The sequence below is a fragment of the Mizuhopecten yessoensis genome, unplaced genomic scaffold, assembly GCF_002113885.1.
Source record: "Mizuhopecten yessoensis strain PY_sf001 unplaced genomic scaffold, ASM211388v2 scaffold10529, whole genome shotgun sequence".
NCBI lineage: Eukaryota > Metazoa > Mollusca > Bivalvia > Pectinida > Pectinidae > Mizuhopecten > Mizuhopecten yessoensis.
The window spans coordinates 223,527-248,025 of record NW_018408592.1 but is presented as its reverse complement, the minus strand read 5'-3'; the positions used below and the strand labels follow the sequence as shown (position 1 = coordinate 248,025).

Here is a 24,499-nt window from a genome sequence, read left to right as displayed (position 1 = left end):
GGGTGTGCATGTAAGCGTATGTTTTGATCCAATGTAGCAAGTGAACTAGATTATTTATTAAACGGTTATTAATTAATTCGACGTGTATGTAGACGCATGATTGCATTTGTGTGAATAATTTAATTGGGAACAACTTCAATCCTAAAACACGTATGTTATTCTTTCAATGTTAGTTGATTTGAAAATAAAAATCCTTAGAAAATCTTAATTCAAATAAATAATGATTTGCTATATAATCTACATAACATAATGTTACTACATTACATAGGCGACAATGCCTCGGGCTAGACATTTAAGAATCTTACATCTTTGGATGATATTTTTCTGTCTTACCCCAAGGTGGGAAATATTATATTATTCTTACACGCCATTTCACCGCGATGCACACCTTTGTGGTTTCAGAGGTAATAAGAGGTAAATGCGATGAGAGAAAAATACTTTTTTTTTATGCCCAGTGGTGTAGGATAGGGAGATTCGGTGTCGTGTCGCCTAGCATAATATGATATTTTCCTATATACAGGTAAGGTGTTGGGTGTATGCGAGTTGAGATTTGGTGTCAGTTAGAGAACAATAGGATTTAATTACAGGTAAACTATAGTCTGTACTATACAGTGTCTTACCATATATACATATAGACGAATACAAAGGGAAACAACACCATGTTCTTTGCTATTAAATTCAGTTTTTTATGATATCGATATTTTATTTATGATATTGTTTCAACTTCACAAATTAAACTCTTAGTCATAAGACAATATCCATTTTTCACTCTATTCACTTCATTAAAATATTATCATTCATTTTCCACTTCATGTTTAAAACTTTATCATAATATTAGAAGTAATTTTTCGCTTTAAATATACACTTCATCATTTCCGAGTCAGTGGGAGGGCTTCAAAAATGCTTCTTAACAAGGAAATTATTGTAAGCAGTGCAATCTAAAACAAAACAAAAATCTCAGTTTTTGAAAAGATGGAAGAATTCGTTACTGTGAAAAATGGTATTATATAGGTAGCATAGTAGAATGTGTTGATATATATCTTTATTTGGGTGTATTGTTAAACTCAAATAATGGTCAAATTTGCTTTAAAACTTTGAAAGCATGCTCCACTTTTTTTAACCTATGTAGGTAGCATACATTTTATGCAAGTGAAATCTGGGGTGCATGCCATGCACTGAACGCAGAAAAGGTTCTTCTGAACTTTTGCAAGAAACTATTTAATGTGAAAAGTCATCAAATAATAAAATGATATATTGCGGATTATGTCGCTTCCCCTTGGAAGTGATCAGAAAGTGTAGAAGGGTATGATTTTAGTTCAGACTTTTATAATAATGAAAACTGTACTGTATCGAACTGTTGTGAGATTTAAGTAAACATTACGGTTGTAGAAATGCTTTTAATCAGGCTAACATTGTAAGAGTTGATTTAAATGATTTAGGGTTTGGATATATCTGTTAAAACATCCTCGATACTCCAGGGGTTACGCTCACTTTCGCTCTCTGCAACCTTTGAAAATGTCAAAGCAAAATTGAAGGCACGCGGGCAGATATTCGATTTGTCTCGGGTAAAAAATACCTGACCAGTCGCTCGGTTGATACCTGTCATTTGACGATTACAGAGGAGCGACACCCGATGTCAAAGCCAGTCAATTTAACATTTACGCGACCGACGGATTCTTTAGATGTATCAAAGGATCAAACAAGTCCTCTTGTCTCATCGACAAGGTGGTGCACACTGAGCCTTCGATTTTGCTATGACATATTCCAGGGGTGCAGAGAGCGAAAGTGAGCGAACCCTAGAGTATCGAAGATGATCCCTACAGTGTTAGTAACCGAAAGTTAAATATAATTAGGATAAAGAGATAAAACAATTTTTGATAAGGAACGTTTCGACGAGATTTGAAATGTTTTTATGTAAATTCCAGTAAAGTCACATTATTTGAGAATGGAAAAAATATAAATACTCATAGAGAACTAAGGCACTGTAAGGAAAATTTCACTTCCTATTAATTTGTAGTAAATTTCAACATCTAGAGCGCAGTTTATCAAGAGGTTTTTATCAAAAAAACGTTCTGTCTTGAAGGCTTTTCAGATGTTAGGTGTTAAAAAGAGTATACATCTATGAATGTAAAGGACATTTATCGTTGAAGCTATTTAGTTAATCATCTTTTATATAATGTACACCATCTCTATAAATTCCCCATACACTGTATTTTGTATTTCATGTACTGATGGGCCTAAGGCCTAAAATTTGAATAAAAGTCGACAGTCTTGATATTCTTGATGTTATGAAAAGAGAACATTTTTCACTGCCAACTATGTTTGTCCGCACGAAATCGGTTTGAGATTGAAATTCTGCAGGCATAACTATCAAATTAAACAACATTCAGTCAACTGCGATTGTATCAGTTGAAATTATTGACAATGCATTACATAATGTTTAAATAATCATAGATATTATGGTTAGGTAATGAGGTTTTATTTCTGATCAACAGTAATTAAAGATTTGAATTACATACAGGTAGCTATATAGCATCTAGCAGATTTGATGTTATAATAACTCAGAATTGTAAAAATATAATTAGTTTGACTTCGGAACAAAAGTTCAATAGAGATACTCCTTTTACCTTATTACTACACCTGTACCATCTACTACCATTTGCCACTTCAATTCTTTACAAAGATTATCGATTATTTAGACGATTGAAGGACAATTTAAGTTTTTTATAATCTTGTCACATACTACTTCATGATACTTTAGTTTGATACTACTTTTGACCAATTGGTGTCGAAAAATTGACAAGAGCCAATGTTTTCTTGGCGTTTTTAATCATAGATAAAGAAATCTTTAACTGTACAACCATACGTTCTAGCGGCAGTTGACCGTTAATTTCTAACAAATATGCTTTTCCAACCGAGGAGAGTACGCAATTCATTCAGCTAACTTCTTTGGAATTTGGAATACAAGTACCGGCATTTATTCTGAATCAATGGCATCTTTCAAACAACATCTCAACCATCGCTATAAATGAGTAATTTATTTTACGTTGATATCGTACTTCATGCGGTTTGGAATTCTGCCTACGGTACCCTGTTGCCATCCTCGATACTCCAGAGGTTACGCTCACTTCACCCCTGGATTATGTCACAGCGACAATGAAGGCTCGTTGTGCGGCACCTTGTGGATGAGACAAGAAGACTAGTTTGATCCTTTGATGTACATCAAAAGATTGACTAGCTTTGAAATCGGGTGTTGCTCCTTTCTAATCTGGTCATATTTTTTTACCTGAAACTAATCCAATATCTAGCCGCGTGCCTTCAATTTTGCTACGAGGGATGCAGAAAGTGAAAGTGCCCGGTTGCGTGCATATTCGAATCCAATTGTGAACACAAATGCGTTCATGATAGTCGTGATAATTTTAATGTTTTATGACCAGAAAAAGAACACAAATATGCACATACATTATTTTCTTAAGAAATCTTTTTGATGGGTTAATGAAATTTAAGTAGTATACTATCGTTAAAAAGGGGTTACAGTCATATCCCATGTTTGTTACTAGACCCACTATAATTGTTTAAAACGTGTTACAGCCCTTATTAATTAACTAAGGCTTTTGCCTATTGTTATAAGCCGGAAGTACAGTACCTAGGGCTAACAATATGGACAGTCAGGCTAGATTGAACTTTGGGAAAATGCCCGTTTGGAAACTAAATCGACAGGTAGATTTAAAAAGTCGACAACAAGATCTGTAAGTTTCAAATTGTATAGATTTTATTTGAGCATATCTCGTGATTTAAACTATTTACAATGGAATTGAAATATTTCAAATAATCAAAAACACATATCATACAGCAGTCTGTCAGATGTTACCGGATACTTGATACACCTAGAACATTCATGTATCGCTAGTCTCTTTATGGTCAATAATGACGGGCAATCGGTAAACTATCGTGATAAATCACTGGTGTAATCTCTACGACTGTAGATGTAATAGATAACCGGTATCGATTTCAGGTTAGGTATGTTGTAATAAGTACGATTGTAGATAATCAGTTGATATCAAGTCAATATTGAAGTTGCTGCAATGTCTTTTTCCATTTCAAATATCACTTTCACATGAATATGAATGCAATCTTATTTTCGCGATAATTTTGGCTACGAGTCTCTTTTTGACTAAATTAAAACAAATTCTGAAGTTCTTTTCAATGTGTACCCTTACCCTAAATGGAAAAAAAATGGACTTTTTTTTGGGTCAATTTGACGTTCCATAAAGTTGCTCGGCGTTTTAAACCGATTAATAATGCGATAACATAATCAACAAAATACCAATGTACTGTAGTAAAATTTCACAATCCTATTCTGTTTACCAGGAAAGTTTTGGGTAGTCAAACTTTCGCCCTTCACCCATGAAACTTATTTCGCCCAGTGTTAATTTCGCCATTCACATTGAATTACTATGTATATTATGTTGTTTACGAACAATCCCTGTAATGCTAAATTCGTCCTCATTACGAAGGGCGATAAAGGCGAAAATTAAACTGCAGCGAAAATTTCTCGGTTACAGTAACATAATTTGTAAATTGAATTCATCAAATTCACCATTTTAGGTGATACTGTGTTACCATTTGACCCTTAGTGATATCAATTATGATATTAACTTACCAACTACGAGCACCGAAATCACATCGCAACAAAATGAAAATCTGCTTTCCTGTAGAAACTTTTATATTTCCTAACAGTACACTTGTTCAATGATTACAATGAAAAACTTCCGTAATTTAATTTCCTAAGCGAACACGTTTCAATTGTTTTACAATGGTGTTGTTCTATACACAAACAAACAAACATACATGTTTTAAGAATAAAGTGAAATAATAATAACATCACCATTTTTGTCAGAACTTGATTGAATTAGCATGTAGTAAACCACTTCATTACTCCTATTCATCACTCACACAACACATATCAACTCTATAGTGAATTTCATCATTTGGTAGAGTCGTATCAACGATGTCATATAAATCATCGATATCCGATCAACAGGCTTACTAATGTAACGTCTGATGCAGGCTATTTAATAGTTAGCAGGCCTACGTCTCTAGCAACCAGACAAACAGATAGTTAGCAAGCCGACGTCTGTAGTATCAACGCTTATAGATAGGTAGCAGGCCTAGGTCTGTAGCATTAACCTATAGTTAACTTACTGGCCGACGTCTGTAGTATCAACACTTATAGATAGGTAACAGTCCTAGGTCTGTAGCATTAACCTATAGATAACTTACTGGCCGACGTCTGTAGTATCAACACTTATAGATAGGTAACAGTCCTAGGTCTGTAGCATTAACCTATAGATAACTTACTGGCCGACGTCTGTAGTATCAACACTTATAGATAGGTAACAGTCCTAGGTCTGTAGCATTAACCTATAGATAACTTACTGGCCGACGTCTGTAGTATCAACACTTATAGATAGGTAACAGTCCTAGGTCTGTAGCATTAACCTATAGATAACTTACTGGCCGACGTCTGTAGTATCAACACTTATAGATAGGTAACAGTCCTAGGTCTGTAGCATTAACCTATAGATAACTTACTGGCCGACGTCTGTAGTATCAACACTTTTAGATAGGTAACAGGCCTAGGTCTGTAGCATTAACCTATAGATAACTTACTGGCCTACGTCTGTAGCATCTATAGACTAATCAAAGGTTAACAGTCCTCATACTTTAGTATCTAGGACTGTCCTAGATGGCGGACCCAACGGTTTTTTTTGGGGGCTTCAAGAAACCGCCCCACCCTGAGAATTTTCGTTAACAAGAGAAGAGGCCCAATGGGCCTGAATCGCTCACCTGGTTTTAATCTCACACTTGTAATCTTAAAAGTGGACTAAAATACAACTACAGGCAGACCATTAGTGTTTGATTCATAAAAACTTATTAAACGATTTAAACATATGACACCAGCGACCTTGAATGTCGAACAAGGACATTAGGTTTAACAGAGTTTATAGTCTTCAAACCCAACATGCTTCTGGCAAAATATCATTATCCTGGACCTTTTGGTTATACAGAACAAATCATTTACATATTGAAACATATATTGACCACTGTAACCTTGAGTATGGGCGAAGGTCATTCATTTGAACAAACTTGGTAGCCCTTCATACCAGCATGTTAATGACCAAATAGCATCACCCTTGGCCTTTTGCTTATTAAGAAGAAGTCATTCAAAGGTTTTAAACATATTTGACCCCTGTGACCTTGAATATAAGACAAGGTCATTCATTTGAACAAACTCCATAGCCCTTCATCTCAGCATGTTACTGGCCAAATATCATCACCCTAGGCCTTTTGGTTTTTCAGAAGAAGTCATTCAAAGGTTTTAAACATATTTGACCCCTGTGACCTTGAATATAAGTCAAGGTCATTCATTTAAACAAACTTGATAGCCCTTCATTCCAGCATGTTACTGGCCAAATATCATCACCCTAGGCCTTTTGGTTATTCAGAAGAGGTCATTCAGAGGTTTTAAACATATTTGACCCCTGTGACCTTGAATATAAGTCAAGGTCATTCATTTGAACAAACTTGGAAACCCTTCATCCCAGAATGCTACTGGCCAACTATCATCACCCTAGGCCTCTTGGTTATTCAGAAGAAGTTGTTTAAATGTTTAAAACATATTTGACCCCTGTGACCTTGAATATAAGTCAAGGTAATTTATTTGAACATCTTGCTAGCCCTTCATTCCAGCATGTTACTGGCCAAATCTAAGCACCCTAGGCCTCTTGGTTATTAAGAAGAAGTTGTTTAAATGTTTTGAACATATTTGACCCCTGTGACCTTGAATATTTGTCAATGTCATTCATGTAAACAAACTTGGTAGTCCTTCATCCTAGCATGTTAATAGCCAAATATCGTTATCCTAGGCTTCTTAGTTATTCAGAAGAAGTTGTTTTGATGGATTTTTAGAGACAATTGACCCCTGGGACCTTGAATATTTGTCAAGGTCATTCATTTGAACAAACTTGGTAGCCCTTCATCCCAGCATGCTTCTGGCCATTTATCATCACTCTGGGCATTTTGGTTATTCAGAAGAAGTTGTTTAAATGTTTTGAACATATTTGACCCTGTGACCTTGAATATAAGTCAAGGTAATTTATTTGAACAAACTTGGTAGCCCTTTATTCCAGTTTGCTTCTGGCCAAATATCATCACCCTAGGCCTCTTGGTTATTAAGAAGAAGTTGTTTAAAGTAAAATATTGACGTCGGACGCCGCACCACGGCATAAGCTCACTTGGCCCTTTGGGCCAGGTGAGCTAAAAATCATGTATTTTCACAATTTTCCTCAATTTTTCCCCACATGGACTGTTGCTTTTAGGTATTTTCAATGCTAACCTGGATATTTAAGCAATCACAGAAGTTGCATAAATACTTTTATAAAAATATTTCCCCATTTCAGGCTCTGCCTCACAGGACAACATCCTTACATTTTATTGAATTTCATTCCCTGGTCCCAAAGATATCTCATTGTAAATTTGGTTAAAATAAAAACAGCTGGCCAAGATGAGTAGACTTTAAAATATTAAACAACCGATCGCGAATTCCTCCTTTCGGCATCGTGCCTGAGGGTCAAGAGATCTACAATCATCCTTTATACAACCTTGAATTCCAAGATCCCAAGAACCAAGTTTGGTCCAGGGGCTAACTTGGTTTGAAATTCATACTCTTAACTGGTTTTAGGGTTGAGGAAATGACAATGGAACTTTGTCCTCATGGATGGACCACACTATTCAATATTTAGAATCACCTTTGGCTAAGGATTACAAGTTAAAATTAAAATCCTTTTAGTTCTACTCAAGGAGTAGGATTTGCTATAGTTCAGCTGATATTGGGTGACACATGTTTTCTCCTAGAGGGCGTCATCCTATATTTTTACAACGTTAAGCCAAAGTTAGCCTATTAGGATGTTCCAGACCAATACACGTTCAAATCCCTGTATACAATTGTACATGCAGTTGGAGTAAATATTTACTTGTATTTCCACTATTGGGCCAAATAATCCTCTATGCCAAATTTTGTCAAAATCAATTCAGTCACTCTGGACGATAAGTCGTTTAAAATAAAAGTTGAAAGACTGACAGCAAACACTACACCACAGGATCACCTAACTTGCTCTTCAGGCCCGTGAGCTAAACCTGATAGCACTTTACCCTATATCAGCAGTATGTATTTGTCTTTCATCAGAAGTTTAACTGGTTCACACTTCTTAGTAAAATTCCTGAGGTACGTTATTTTACCAAGGTTCTGATACTTCATGTTAATACAGGTCACAAAAATTTAAGGCAGAGAATATAACTGCATATCTTTTTAAATATAATGATTTAGACGTTCGCTTTTGATCCAAATGACTTTTTAACAGTATGTACATAAAATTGATCAATGTTACATGAAGTGATAAGGGCCTGTATTGCTCACCTGGATATTAAAGCAATCATGCCAAAACGTTTTCAATAAATATAACATTGCAAATATTTCCAAATTTTGGCTCTGTCTCTCAGCACTGAGCAGCAAGTCTCCAGAGGCAAGGACAGACCCTTGCACTAATAATTGTAGCATGATTGTATTTGTCTCATTACGCTGTTATACATATAGGGTTATAGGTTGATGTTATGACCAATGGAATTAGTCCTCAGATGCAGACCCAGATTCCATGGCCAATTCACGTTGTAATTGCATACATCGTTTAAAGGTAGAGAGTCACCAGGGACAGGGCTGGACCCAAAACCAATCCTTACGACCAGGAATTGTATATGTTTACAGTGCGGGAATCACATCCTTTTCCATGTTATGGTCCATAGACTAAGCCCCCCGAAGTCAGGGTTTATACGAATATAGGGTTGGCATGTCGACTGTTTAAAGTTATGACCCAAATTCAAACAATGGGTTCCTTTAATCTCGTCCAAGGGAGTCGCCATCTTTATTTACCATGCAAATAATTGCCTTGCCTTAGTGATTATCAAAATAAATATAGTTACAATGCATACAGCTGTTTAAATATAGTTACAATGCATACAGCTGCTTAAATATAGTTACAATGCATACAGCTGTTTAAAAAGAGTTTACTCACATGCCTTTGTGTAGGGAATAACTATATTTAAGAAATCATTCACACCAAATTCGGTAAAAATCCAACAAGGAGTCGGGAGAAGACGGTTTTTAAAACAATAACTCTCACGTTTCCCCGATTGGGCTCAGCACATCTATCCCCTTGGGGACACTAGCTTTATTTATTTTAACCAGCACAGACGTTTAGCAGACTTTTTGAGCAAGCTGAAGAGCGACAGACGCTGCGCCATGCAAAAAGCTCCACTTGGTCCTTGGTCAAGTGAGCCAACAGGGAACCATATTTGAAATATCATACGAAAAATTACAATCAATCTACATTCCTAATGACAAAACTTACTAGATGGACCAAATCTAAAAATAAAACATGAAATCAAGAAGATTGTCCGAGATTCAGTAAAATATTCTAGATTTAACCGTATATATATATATATGCCTATTATAGCAAATTATGTTTAAATATCAACATTCATCATGCTTTATTCTTTGAGAAATATTAAGAAATTAAGAAAGTAGTTTCATGAAGTAAAAAAGTGACGCTAAATCTATAAGTATAATCTTTGTATTTCAAATTTTAAAATTCTTCGATAAGCATATTCAAAGAAGAAAGTATTATGACTTTCACGAAACGCCAACTGACTTTCAAACTAAAGTATCTGTGTCTCAAACCTAACAACTGTATGTGTATACAGGAATCTAAAAACTGTGATGACCTTATAATCCAATACTGTTTGCGGCCTTAACTTACAGAGCATGTGACCTCCATACACAATTTTAGTGACCCTGGACACACCATTTAATCAGTTAAGAAGAAAATAATCGTTCAATTAACATAACAGATTTTAATTATTGTCTCATGATGCTAAAACCAATTACAATAAAGGTTATAACAGCCCTTTATGTGAATGTTAGCACAAGTGCCAGAAGAAATGATGGCTTGTAGGATTCCTATATTGAACATATGGCCAGAATGCATGTATCGCACACCTGGGCACTTTCCAAGCAAGGCAAAATATTTGCATAAATAGTATTACCATTTTCCCCAACATGTGGTCAACCTCTAAGGGAAACATCATAATTATATCAATTAATTTCTTCATCCCAAGGAAATTTCAAAGCAAGTTTGGTGTAAATAAAGACAACTAGTCAAAGAGAATATGATAGTGGGGATTACCCAGGATCAAAGTCACCAGAGGTCGGGCCTGTCCAAGGAGTATGATAGGTTGTCTCCTCATGGCTATATATATAATTATAAGGCATAAATGGGTGAGTCTTAACTGATTCAAAGAAATCATCAAATGACTTGATAATCCCAAGGATCCAGACTGACCCAGGTACCAATCCTGGCAGTACGATTGTGTTCATGGCGAGGATCCAGACTGACCCAGGTAGCAATCCTGGCAGTACGCTTGTGTTTATGCCGAGGATCCAGACTGACCCAGGTACAAATCCTGGCAGCACGATTGTGTTCATGCCAAGGATCCAGACTGACCCAGGTGCAAATCCTGGCAGCATGATTGTGTTTATGCCGAAGATCCAGACTGACCCAGGTACCAATCCTGGCAGAACGATTGTGTTTATGCCGAGGATTCAGACTGACCCAGGTACATGCCGAGCAGTTATATTTAAAGTTTTAGAGAGGGAATCTCAAACATTCTAAGCAATGACTAAGTGGCAAGTCCTGAAGGGGCATGTGCGAACCCTGAGGCAATTTCTTGTTAGTGTTGACGTTTTTTGTTTGTTTTGACTTTAAAACAACATTCTCGTTATGAGCTAGGGACTAAGTCACCAGGGGCGAGGCTAGACTGAGGGACCGATCTTATTTGCATGATTGGGTCTCCGCATATTAGTATATAATGAATATGAAGTGTAGATCTCATCGAGTTGTTATAATCCAGACACTAACTCCTAAGGCACAGGGCAAGATCTCGAGGCTGATATCTAAGTAGCATGTTTGAATTCATCCCTTTATGCAATCAGCTGTTTCCAAGACGCAATTCAAAGACTAAGTCCCCATGATGAGGCTGCAACCCAAAGCAAAACCTGATAACACGGATGAATTGATCACTTTGTCTAATGAGTATGTATGTAGTTATAAGAGGGGTCCAGGATCAGAATCGTTACTAAGTAGATTAAAGACTTACATTGTTTTCGTCTATGGGGCCCTTTCTCAATGGGGCTTACCATCCATTAATACAACGTCTACTTCTTATGGCCAAAGGATGCTCTAAATAAAATATATTTAAAAGCTTTTCTTCCGTACATGAAGATTTTGGAGATAAACGTTTGTTTCCCTTATTTGGTCCTCTTTAAAAAGGTCCTCTGTTTATACAACAATGATTTGTCTTGGCCCTGGGCTGCTTCAGAGTAAATCTTTAATTTTTAAAGAATTGGAGAATTTTAAAGGTTTACCTATTTTTCCCTAATCGGGCCCCTCATATTTGTAACTTGTTTGCACATTTCATTTTAAATGGCCCATAACTTTTCTTCTAGAGGGTCTCACCCTTTGTTTAACAAAAGTATAGGCCCTTTGGCCCAATAATCAATCATAGGCCAAATTTAGTCAACATCAACTCAGCCATTCTGAACTAGTAGCGTTTTATAGGAAAAACGGACAGAAGACGGATGCAATGCCACGTCCTATACACACGTGAACCTTCAGGCTACATTAAAGGATAGGGTGACAACCCTTAATGTAAGCAAGATCCTCGATGTCTTTTGGATACTTTCCATTTGTGCAATAAGACGAATTCATCATCAGGGGTCGATACAACCCACTTCTTAATGCAATATTTATTTTACAGCATAGGGGTCATTTTTCATTAAGGGTTATCACAGTGCACCCCTTAGTGTATAAAAATATGCAGTGAGGGAGTGTCTACATACTTAAAAAACCCTGATAATTCTACTTTATTTCCCTTAACCCTTTCACAACTGTAGACCATAATGGACTCATCAATATCAATGCCTGGTAGAGTCTACTGAAGTTACATAGGGGTGAAAGGGTTAATGTAAAACATAATTTACAATTAAGGCATATATGTACATTACTGTTCATATAAAAAGTACATGCTAAGGTTATGCAAATTGCATCCAGAAGTTTTTCTATACATTTAAGGATTGTTTTACAATCATAATTATCCCAAAGACAAACCTAATAAGATGCACTACCACAGCAGGAGTCGGTCATAAAAATGATGCAATCAAGGTCGACCGTATACTTATATAGACTCTACTACACTCCAGCTACTGGATAACATTGGTATAAATATATATATAACCTGTACAAAATATACAATGCAAGGGTTCTCCAGGTGTTTCAGATTTCCCAGTACTACATGTACAGGTATGTTAAAGGGGTCAATACATTAAACATCTGTGAAAAGGTTCAGGTTACCTGCGTAAAGGTATATTTGACCAGACTCAGATTTAAGAGGTCCATCATAATGAACTGAAACTTAACATGAAGTCTGTGATTTGTGCTGTGTGTTTTTTTTTAAAAATAATTTTGGATATGGTTATAAGTAGAGATTAACGTAACAGTGCATGGTTTTACAACACCTCCTGAAAAAGATTATTTTTAGGTAAACAAAGGCATAACATCAGATTTGTGTTTGTTGTGTTCTGTTATGTACTGGCCCCAAAAAGGAATGTTACGTTATTTAAAATATTGCATGTTCATAACACATCTGAAATAAAACAGATGTTATTGCTTTGTAAGATTGGCTCCAGGTATTGGCTTCAGATTAGTCAAGTAAACGTTGACAAAATTCAGTGAAACTAAGCAATTAGCTTGATTTACCTGTAGAAGATTTGTAAGTGCAATGTGTATACAAAGGGTGGAAAGGACTCTTTTTTTTTTTATCAGGGTTACCGTATTAGTCAGTACAAGGAAAATCATTGTTGTTTGGATGTCCGGGCCAAATCACACGTGCTGCACGTGAAGTAGGTGATGATCATTTTGGCGGTGGTAGTGTCATGATTTTGGGTTGGATATCTGGGAATGGACACACACACACCCTGTGATCGTCGACGGTAGCCTGAACTCTCGACGTTACAGGGAGCAGATCTTGGTACCACATGTTGTTCAATTCATGGTGGCAAATGGCGGCATGTTTCAGCAAAGTTAAACGCACAGGCTAATGTCGCACCAACCAACATATGGCCTTTCTTTGTGAACAGATCATCAGTGTGCTCGATTGGCCATCGCTTTCCCTAAATCTCAATCCCACCGCCCACATCTTGTTTCATGGAGACATTTAAATGAAGCAGAGTCAATTTAATGATATCACACATATTTATATGGATTCTGACCATGCAGATTTACAGCAGTTTCAAAACAGCAATGAAATCCTATCAATACAATAATGTATTATTTCTTTTGGGGGCCAGTATATATTGTAGTGGTACTATCAGTTTTTTGTTTTTGTTTTATTAAATATTGTTGCGCTAACAACAGTCTATTTTTGTCATCATCACTTCAATACCTGATGTGTCTGTTCATATTTGAAAACTGGCTTCAGAAAAGTCTTTGTAAACAAATTCTAAACAGTTGTTTGGAAAAAATTCCAAGTAAAAAAACCCATACGTAATTACTTCAGCTTCTTTCAATTGGGGTCTACATGAAAATTCTTCGTTTTTCCCCCACTCTAATCCGAAACAGACTTCATTTTTCAGATTTCAAGTTTTCATTTTTAAATCTGAGCTATGCCATGATTTGAACAAGGTATACCTAAGCATGCGTCTACTTATCTTCACAAAATATATATGAACCCTTTCACCCCTATGTAATTTTAGTAGACTCTACCATGCATTGGTATGGATGAGTCCATTATAGTCTACAGTGGTGAAAGGGTTAATCAAAATACATGTAATGAAGATATAATTTATGGAGAATTTAAAACCCTTCAAATGGCCACCACGACCAAGGCAAACGTAATTTGATGGACTACATCTTGTACATATAATATACTATAGAAGATGTGTTATCTCTGATTTGATAATAAGAAACAAAACATGATTGTCATACAACTATAAATAACATATATGTGATAGAAAAAGAAATGATTTCTATTTATGATTTTGCCATACAGTAATTCTATTTTCTTCTGATTTTCTGGTATTTGCAAAATTTATGAAATCTAAAGAAAACTGGTTTGTGTTGGTTCACATATTAACATGTCATAAAGTGGGTTATGCTAACAAATGTTCAGGAAAATACTACAATTTACAGATTTCAAAAGTATATTTACAAAGTTAAATCCTGTAATCTTTGTATTATGTGTCACAATGGTTACCCACTAAATCCTACAGATAAACACTGCACACGTATCCACACACTCAATTGGATGGAATTGCTGTAGCACAAAATGCAACCCTGTTGAACTCTCTCTGTAGTAATATTACCACATACCACATGAACGCACACCCTGGTCACATGACTACACCATAAACATACTTTATAGTCACATGATCACACACACCATCATCAGATCACATTATACACCATGGTCACATGAACACAAACCATCATCAGATCACATCATACACCATGGTCACATGATCACACACACCATCATCAGATCACATCATACACCATGGTCACATGAACACACACACCATCATCAGATCACATCATACACCATGGCCACATGAACACACTCCATCATCAGATCACATGAACGTACACCATGTTCACATGAAAAATCACCAGGGTAACATAAACACACACCATGCATGGTAACATTAACACACCATGGTAACTTAAGCACACACCATGTTAACATAAACACTCACCATGATAAAAAACACACACCATGGTAACATAAACACTCACCATGGTAACATGAGCTAACACTATATGTACATACGGGTACCATCACATGAACATATGCTGTTGCTCTATGAACACACACCATTAATTATTTTGATGGAAATGTAATCTTTAAACAAAATAACAAAAAAAAAAAATCATAATTCAACCAAGTGATAATACAATTAAAGTTGTTTTATATGTACAAATGAACCCCCATAGATTGGGATATTTTGGTGTTATCTACGCTAACTATTATCAAACTGTATGATAACCTGTGGGGGACTATACTAGGAGGAACAATACATCAGACATATCTTCAACCTAAAACAGGAAAATTCAAATGATAAAGTTTTTAACTGTTCTTCCACGCCATAGCTTACATGTTATTGACATTCATGAACCAGGTTTTAGAAATAAAAACATGAGGGTGCATGTAAGGGCCTTCAGCAGTTGTAAATATTCCCGGTAATTTGTAGTTATTGACCAGGTTTCTAGCAAATTTTATATTCAAGTGCCTACACGAAAAACAAACAAACTGGTCGTTCAGAATGCAATATGATATCATACGCTAGTTGTAATGAATATGTTTCGGAGTCCCCAAAACCAAAGCCCCACAATATGATGTTTTCTTGTGTAACAGGCAACCTGTGTTTGAGGTATGAATTAACGACACCACGGCCTGATGAGAACCCATCAGTACAGCAGTGTAACCTTTGACCCTACAGGCATCCCAAATTAGACACATTCATTTAGTAATTACCCCAAAGAATACAAAACTTTGAATGCTTTTAAAGATAGTTGCCACAAAGTTTCATGCAAATCCAATGATAGTATGGAAACAAAAATGTATGAAGGACCTATGGATGATGACCAATGGTAACAGGCCCCATTAAGGCAGGCACATAAAAAGTAGGTCACGGTGACATCATTGTACAATGTACTCACCCTCCATTAAGACTTGCTTTACATTAAGTACATCTGCTGATCAAGTTTTACTGAAATCCAATCATATTAGGTAAGTTTCCCTGCAAATACTTGAACCAATTGTATTTTAGTAATTTTGCAAACCGGACATGCACACAGCCTGTTTGGAATGTCATCATATTTAGGGAAGTTATCCTGCAGAATATTTAGGAAAGTTATACTGCAGAATAAGCAATCAGGTTGTTGTTTACTTACTAGATATACTTAAATTCTGCTCATCACCAAATGTAGTCTGTCTTTACCTTATATCTGCTGACCAAGTTTTATTGAAATCTGATCATATTTAGAAAAGTTAAAAAACATTTTCAAATGGCTCAAAGTCAATCATGAAGTCTTTGCGCCTATTTGTAGAAACCTTTGGATAACATCCCTAATAATTAAGGTATTTATTTAATGAGACTACATATTGTAATTAATACAATATCATCTTAAACTTAAGCTTTCAAAAAATCTAACATAAGAAATATACTTTGTTCTATTAATTACTACAACATCAAATTATCCCAGTTTATGGCAGGAGTGTTACCAGATACACAGTTCTAGTACACCATCATACCGACATGGTCCTAATAAGTTATCATGACACCTTTTCTATTTACATAAAGTAATTGTTATCATGTCACATCAAGGCACCTACATCCACTGTGTACATGCATACACAAGCTAACTGGTTAATTTCTCAGTAAGAACCTCCCCCCCCCCTAGATTTTATACTGGGGTCTATTTAATACCATGTTTATAGTATCAGTGGTAGATGAGAGGAAGGCTGGGAAATTCTTGTACAATTTCAGTGGCAAATGAATGAAAATATTTAGTCACAGGTGAATTTTAGTATTTTTGGGGACATCCTTTTATGAACAAGATACCTAGAAGCCTGTCACTCACCTGGATATTTAATCATTTACATTTTAAATAATTTCAATTCTGACTCTTGACATTAAAGAGGACATCGTCCTTTCTTTGATTTCTTTGTCTTAAGGATGACTAGCTGGGGCGTTGCCAGACCCATGAGCCAATCTTGATAGCATGAGTGTATTCATCTGTTTACGCCTAGACAAGCTGCAGGTTTCTCTTTGAGAGTGACTGCGAGGCCAAATCTGGTTGCATGAATGCATTCCTCTTTTGCGGACAATCAGCTTTATATTTACAAAATATGATCATCTTTCCCTGTCAATATTTCAAACCAAATGTGGTGATAACCCATGTAATCAGGGCAGGCCCCAACAGAAATTAGAAGTGAAGTTTTCAAAGTCACTTTCCTACTGCACCAAGAGTATTACTTCCTGTGGCCAGAGGGATGGGGGTAAAATCTTAATATGCTTTAGTTTTGCTTTGAAATCCTACCCCAGCAGTGGAAGTTGACCAGTTTGCCCTTAAATATATTAGAAAAAGATTTGTACTGCTGATCTACATGTATCCAAGAAGCATGGTTTTAGACCCGAGAGTGCTTTAAAAATGTTGCGCGAAATGTTTAACATATTTGACCTGTGACCTTGAAAGTAAGTAGATCAAGGAAATATGATGACACTTTATAGCACTCAAGGTTACTGCACTTTAGAGGGGCTCCACCCTTTATTTATACAGCATCTAGTCCTCATGATCTAAAAAGAATGTTCCAATTTGGTCTAAATCTTTCATCCATATAAAAAGAGAAAGATTTAAATAATAATAAAAAAAAGATTTCCCACCGCCAGCACCAGATGTGAAACACCCTTCATTTTATATAACATCAAGTCTCCTTTTAAAGGAAAGAAAAGTTGACAGGTGTACAAAGGACACTGTGCCAAGGCTGCATGCTTCTTTTGTCCAGGTGAGCTAGCTTACTGTGGGAAAAGGATGCCTGTCGGATATCTGCTTGAAAGGTTGTTTTATTTCATCAGGAGTATGGCCCCTTCCTTTCAAATATCTACCAGTTGAACCATTTTGCTTTCTTATGTATAAACCCCTACTGACCCCTTTTAGAAAAGCTAAACTTCAATTGAACCATTTCTACCAAATTCAATTAAGTAACACCAACATTTTACACTTTTTTTTGATTTCAAACAAACATTCATTATGCAGATTTGTTCCATAAATACCAAAAAGAAAATGCATTTATTAGAATGAAAAAAACATATTATTTTATGTACAAGCAGTTTCAACAAGTAAAATCCTTATTCTAACATTATTTTGAACATTCAAGACACTAGTTATGTCCCTTGATAAAAACTTCTTCATGATTATAATGAAAAATCTACAAAATGTAAAATCATTTTAAACAATTAGAACTGTGTAAACCATATCAGGCAGAAAAAGACTTGAGCAAATGTGCTCACAACCTTATTTTTTCACTTCTTTTCTTAAATATTACAAGTTATTTATAAACATTAATACATTTTTGCACAAACAATTGAGATATTCAATATAAGGTGTAGGAATTGATCAAGTGAAATAAAATTAACATCTGTTTGAGTCAAATTATTAGAGGAATGTACAATTAGCTAATAATGACTGAACCTCGTTAGGCCGGACACATTGCTTTCCAATAGTATATTTGAAATCAATATATAATATTCCATATAAAAGAATGGTAAGTAAATGAAAATTCTGTGACTAAGGTCACTTCCTAAATACTATAAATCCATCTAGTTTTCTTGACGATCTCTTAGCTCATTTACCCCTGAAATCTTTTAATGAACTATTCCAACCTTTGAGTTGGAAGAGTTTGATTGGGTCTTCAGGGGGTGAATGAGTTAAACGTGAGAATTTCATCAATTGAATCACGTAACGACAGGAGATCATAGTAAGCCATTATTTTGCGAATTTCCTGTTGTATTAAATATAAGTGATATGCTAGCTCCTGGCAAATAAATCTAAGGAATTACAAAACTCCAGAATAACGAGGTCCTACGTAATCTCTATAGATGGCATTGTTGATGAATGACAATAGTGAAATGGACATGATGATTGACACCAGTATCAGGAGGAGCCAGCGCTGTATTTTGTGTGGACTATCCACGTCCACAATAGACACAAAACTGTCAGTAACGTGGACACTTGTATCCGACACTGTCCACATCGTGTATCGTCCTCCTGAAATTGAAGCAACAACTTTAACTAAAAGGGACCTTGATTTCACTGGTCTTTGTTAAAAACATTGTATCCCAGTACCATTTAGGTTTATTAAGTAGAAAATAATATGATCATTTTGCAAAGTTATATATTATTTTTGCTATATACATTCACAACAAATCCTCATATCAAACATAAACAAGAGGCCCAATGGGCCTGCATCATTCACCTGCTATTAATCTCACACTTTTAGGCTTAAAAATGGACCAAGTTAAAACATACCGAATAGCCTAAAAAAAAATAGGACTTGATCAAGGTCCTGTAGATTTGGAAACTGACTGCTTATTTTGTTTTCACTCAAACAAAATATCAAGTTAAAAGTCTGACAATTAATTTTTGCAGTCCCTTTATGTAAAGTAATATCACGTAGCATACCTCATCTTTTTACTACAAACAAAAGGCTCAAGGAGTTGTAAAACATTCACATTTGAGATTTATGACCTAATCAAATGGCATAAAGAGGAACCGACACTGTAAGGGGTGCTACTACCGACAGTACTTCACAATAATGTGTACATCATTCTGATGATTCTGTTCAAAACAGACTTTCAGGATGTCTGCCGTGGTGGTCATATTGGATTGCAAATTGGCTCTTGATTATTTCTATTTATTGGTTTTGCCAAAATCGCTCCAGGATCATTCAAATGCTTGCCAAGGCAGCCGTGTTGGATTTTAAATCAGCACAAAATGATAACTTCACAACTCTTTGCTGATATCCCATTAAGTTTCAGGCAGAATTTCAAATGAATTTGCAGAATATAGCTGTCATGTCATGATTATCAAATTTGCAATCAAACTGGCTCCAAAATAACAGGAATAGGTCAGGACAATGTGCTGATCATTCCAATTACATTTCAGTAAAATTAATTCAGTAGATTTGAATTTAATTTTAAAACAGATTTTCAAAATGGTTGCCAATTGTGGCCATATTGGATTTCAAATCGGATCCAAAATCACAACAAATATGATCAAAAGTGTGGGCGGATCATTCCAACTTCTTTTCTACAAAATCTTTTAAGCGAGTTTAATTTTATTTAAACACTAGTAAATTCTCAAAATGGCTGTCATGTTGGCATTATTTGAATTCAAATCAGCTAAAACAATTGGTTACGACAATGCATAAGTCATTTTCAATAAATTTCAGTTTTTTTTTTTTTAAATATTCATATCAACTTACCGTGTCATCATCTGCATCTATACATCTATGCCTTTTTTTGTTGAAAGTTTGTCTTCCGTGATCCGACTGGTTTTCCAGACGACTGCAAAACTCAGTATCTGATGGTAAACTTTTCATTAAGGTAAAATAATAATTTCACTCTAAAATGCAATTCGTCTCTAATAAAAAGGTAAAAGTATTACCATTTTTTTAATTTTCAAATAGTTATTGTCTATGGTTCATCATCTGTCAGTCAGACGTTCAGTCAGTCCATCTGAAAAACAAATCAATTACCACTGGAAGGACCTTGATTGATTGGAAAAACAAAATGGCTGCCTGGAGACAGCCAGCTTGGATTTTATGTCAAACTTGTTAACTACATTCCATAAGAAGCTGTGGAAGGCATCATGCCAAACTTTGGTAGGAACAACTCTTGGTCCAAAGAGGTGCAGACTCCGAAATGAGATTGACAAGAAAAACCAGAAAAAACAAAAGTCCCAGTGGGCCTGAATTGCTCAGCTGGGTTAGGATGGACACTGTTGAACAAATGTGAGAAATATCAGCTCATATAAACCATAAGCAATAAAGTGTCAATGTTTTAGTGAGCAACATTGCACACAAATGTTTGGGGTCTCATTGCACAGCTCAGTACTAGGGATATTAGGAGTACCCGAATATAGGTCAGCTTCAATAAGAAACCAGTTGGAAATCGTGTACTCAGGGCCATGTGCCATATATTTGTAGCAAGTCTGATCAAATCTGAGCAAAATGATGGGAGAAGAAGTCTTTAAAGGAAAAGTTGGCAGACTGATGGACGACAGATGGAAGGGAAATACATGTTGGTTGTAATGGATCTTATACTGGATCTGCAAGGTTTCAACAATATAACTAGCAAATAGAGTTTCAAGGAGTTTCTAGATTTTATCTCGTATTTTAATTACAAAATTTATAGGGTTTCAACAATTGCATTTTCAGTAGTAGGTCTATCTTACATTAACAAGGGAGAAACTGTCAGATTGCATAGACAGCAGAATAAACAAAAAACATTCATCTTCAACTGTTCATCGTATTTCAGTAGACATTTAACTGCCACATTTAGACAATAAAAGGCAAATATTTGTGTGACTGTGTTTTAAAATGCCCTGGGAGAGGTTTCAAATGAGCAAAAATATTAAAAAAAAACACGTTAATTTTCAAGCAATTTTTAGTCCTATTTGAAAATATGTACAGAAAAGTTGGCCTGGATGACACAGAGATTGGAGTTATGGAGACCCTCATCAGCACTTAACTTTAAGTGACTGTGTGATTTTATATCATGACCCATGATGGTATTTACATAAAGGATATGAATGACTGGCACCTCCCCGAATATTGGTTGTACGAAGTCCGGCCTGCCTGTGCAGTCACAGCCCGCGGTGGAGATGACAAAGATCAGGTTAGTGTCTCGAATCCACTGGACTACATATGTCCTGTAACAGAGTAACACAAACATGTGTGTAAAATCTACAACAAACCCAATTCATCGGGCTGTATCGCTCACCTGGTATTAATCTCATACCAGCAACCCTACAGGTTAACAAGTCGAATACACATAAATATGGGCTAAATTAATTTTAAGCTACATACATCACGACTCTGGGTCTTTTGGTTGAATGTGTTCCAAAGTTTTTTTAACATTTGACCCTGTGACCTTAAAAGTTGGTCAAGGTCATTCAACTGATCGAACTTTATGCACATCATCCAACCTTTCTGCTGGCCGAATATCATTATCCTGAGACTTGGTTATTGAGAACAGGTTGCTGAAAGTTTTCAACACATTTGACCGTGTCTTGTGACTTTTAAAGTATGTCAAAGTCATTCATTTGAAAACAAGAATTCCACAGGAGTGGATGTGTCGCCTGCTCAGTGCTATTAGTGAGAAAAGTGTTTTGGCTCCAGTTATTGTGTTAACAAGCAAAAATTAACGGCAAAATCAATGAACAGCATTGCTATGTCAAGTGTTAAAAAACCCAAGTTCTTTTACTACTTGAATGCACAACTTTTACTACACAATGCCCTTATTTGGCAATAAAAGGGGCATAACTCCAACAAAAATGTCCAAACTCTCTATAAAGGACAATTCACAAAGACAAACTCTCTATAAAGGATGGCTCACAAAGACAAACTTTCTATAAAGGACAGCTCACAGAGACAAACTCTCTATAAAGGACAGCTCACATAGACAAACTCTCTATTAAGGACAATTCACAAAGACAAACTTTCTATAAAGGACAATTCACAAAGACAAACTCTCTATAAAGGACAGCTTACAAAGACAAACTCTCTATAAAAGACAGCTCACAAAGACAAACTCTCTATAAAGGACAGCTCACAAAGACAAACTCTCTATAAAGGACAGCTCACATAGACAAACTCTCTATAAAGGACAGCTCACAAAGACAAACTCTCTATAAAGGACAGCTCACATAGACAAACTCTCTATAAAGGACAGCTAACAAAGAAAAACAATCTATAAAGGACAATTCACAAAGACAAACTCTCTATAAAGGACAGCTCACAAAGACAAACTTTCTATAAAGGACAATTCACAAAGACAAACTCTCTATAACGGATGGCTCACATAGAAAAACTTTCTATAAAGGACAATTCACAAAGAAAAACTTGCTATAAAGGACAATTCATATAGACAAACTCTCTATAAAGGACAGCTCACAAAGACAAACTCTCTATTAAGGACAATTCACAAAGAAAAACTTTCTATAAAGGACAATTCATATAGACAAACTCTCTATAAAGGACAGCTCACATAGACAAACTCTCTATAACGGATGGCTCACATAGACAAACTCTCTATAACGGATGGCTCACATAGACAAACTTTCTATAAAGGACAGCTCACAAAGATAACTTTCTATAAAGGACAGCTCACAGAGACAAACTCTCTATAAAGGACAGCTTACAAAGACAAACTCTCTATTAAGGACAGCTCACATAGACAAACTATCTATAAAGGATGGCTCACATAGACAAACTCTCTATAAAGGACAGCTTACAGAGACAAACTCTCTATAAAGGACAGCTTACAAAGACAAACTCTCTATAAAGGACAATTCACAAAGACAAACTCTCTATAAAGGACAGCTCACAAAGACAAACTCTCTATAAAGGACAGCTAACAAAGACAAACTTTCTATAAAGGACAATTCACAAAGACAAACTCTCTATGAAGGACAATTCACAAAGACAAACTTTCTATAAAGGACAATTCACATAGGCAAACTCTCTATAAAGGACAGCTTACAAAGAAAAACTCTCTATAAAGGACAGCTCACAAAGACAAACTCTCTATAAAGGACAGCTCACAAAGACAAACTATCTATAAACGACAGCTTACAAAGACAAACTCTCTATAAAGGACAGCTCACAAAGACAAACTCTCTATAAAGGACAGCTCACATAGACAAACTATCTATAAAGGACAGCTTACAAAGACAAACTCTCCAATTACATCCTAACTCATGATATTGACATTTATTAAATTTTCTTTTCTAATATTAGACTAATTTTATTTATAAGTTTTCTTTCACTTAACAGGAAGCCATTTATAATTTCTAAACCATAGAGAGACAAGGTTTTCTTACATGTTGCATTGATCACAGCCATAAATAGTGCCCTTGATGCGTGGGTTTCGTAACTGTTGGAAATTAGCCTTGTATAAGGTCATGTATTTATGACAAGGGTTGATAACCACACTAGGCTGACAATGGGCCATCTTCTTATAATGGTAGTACCAGATCTCTAGGTGCTCCGGATTCATCTCCGAAAGATCATACTCCATTGTTGGGCAATCTGTAGGAGTTGGTGAAGCTGGAAGAAAAATATATTCAGTTACCTCTAACAAATGATCTAACTTCAAATATAATTTAAAGCTATTGTATGACAATTGTGAACTACTGTATGATACTTTTGAGTTCATTGTTTGACAATTGTGAACTATGGTATGATACTTGTGAACTATTGTATAAGGTTTGTGAACTACCATTTGACACTTGTGAACTATTGTATGAGGCTTGTGAACTACCGTTTGACACGTGTGAACTATTGTATGAGGCTTGTGAACTACCATTTGACATTTGTGAAGTATAGTATGAGGCTTGTGAACTACCGTTTGACACGTGTGAACTATTGTATGAGGCTTGTGAACTACTGTTTGACACTCGTGAACTATTGTATGAGGCTTGTGAATACCGTTTGACACTTGAGAACTATTGTATGAGGCTTGTGAACTAACGTTTGACACTTGAGA

The 24,499-nt window shown here is 35.7% G+C and overlaps 1 protein-coding gene across 1 annotated transcript in view; it reads right to left on the bottom strand.

Annotated features, from left to right (window-relative positions):
- Window positions 1–12,745: 12,745 nt before the first annotated feature.
- The window catches only part of LOC110460993 (voltage-dependent calcium channel subunit alpha-2/delta-3-like), a 50,807-nt gene continuing 39,053 nt past the window's right edge, over window positions 12,746–24,499 (bottom strand). The window contains exons 21-24 of the mRNA XM_021514252.1: window positions 23,835–24,060; window positions 21,541–21,662; window positions 20,215–20,318; window positions 12,746–18,998 (exon numbers count right to left, since the gene is read on the bottom strand). Coding sequence (XP_021369927.1) covers window positions 18,885–18,998; window positions 20,215–20,318; window positions 21,541–21,662; window positions 23,835–24,060 — 566 coding nt within the window. The 3' untranslated portion in view covers window positions 12,746–18,884. The remainder of the gene's footprint in view (window positions 18,999–20,214; window positions 20,319–21,540; window positions 21,663–23,834; window positions 24,061–24,499) is intronic.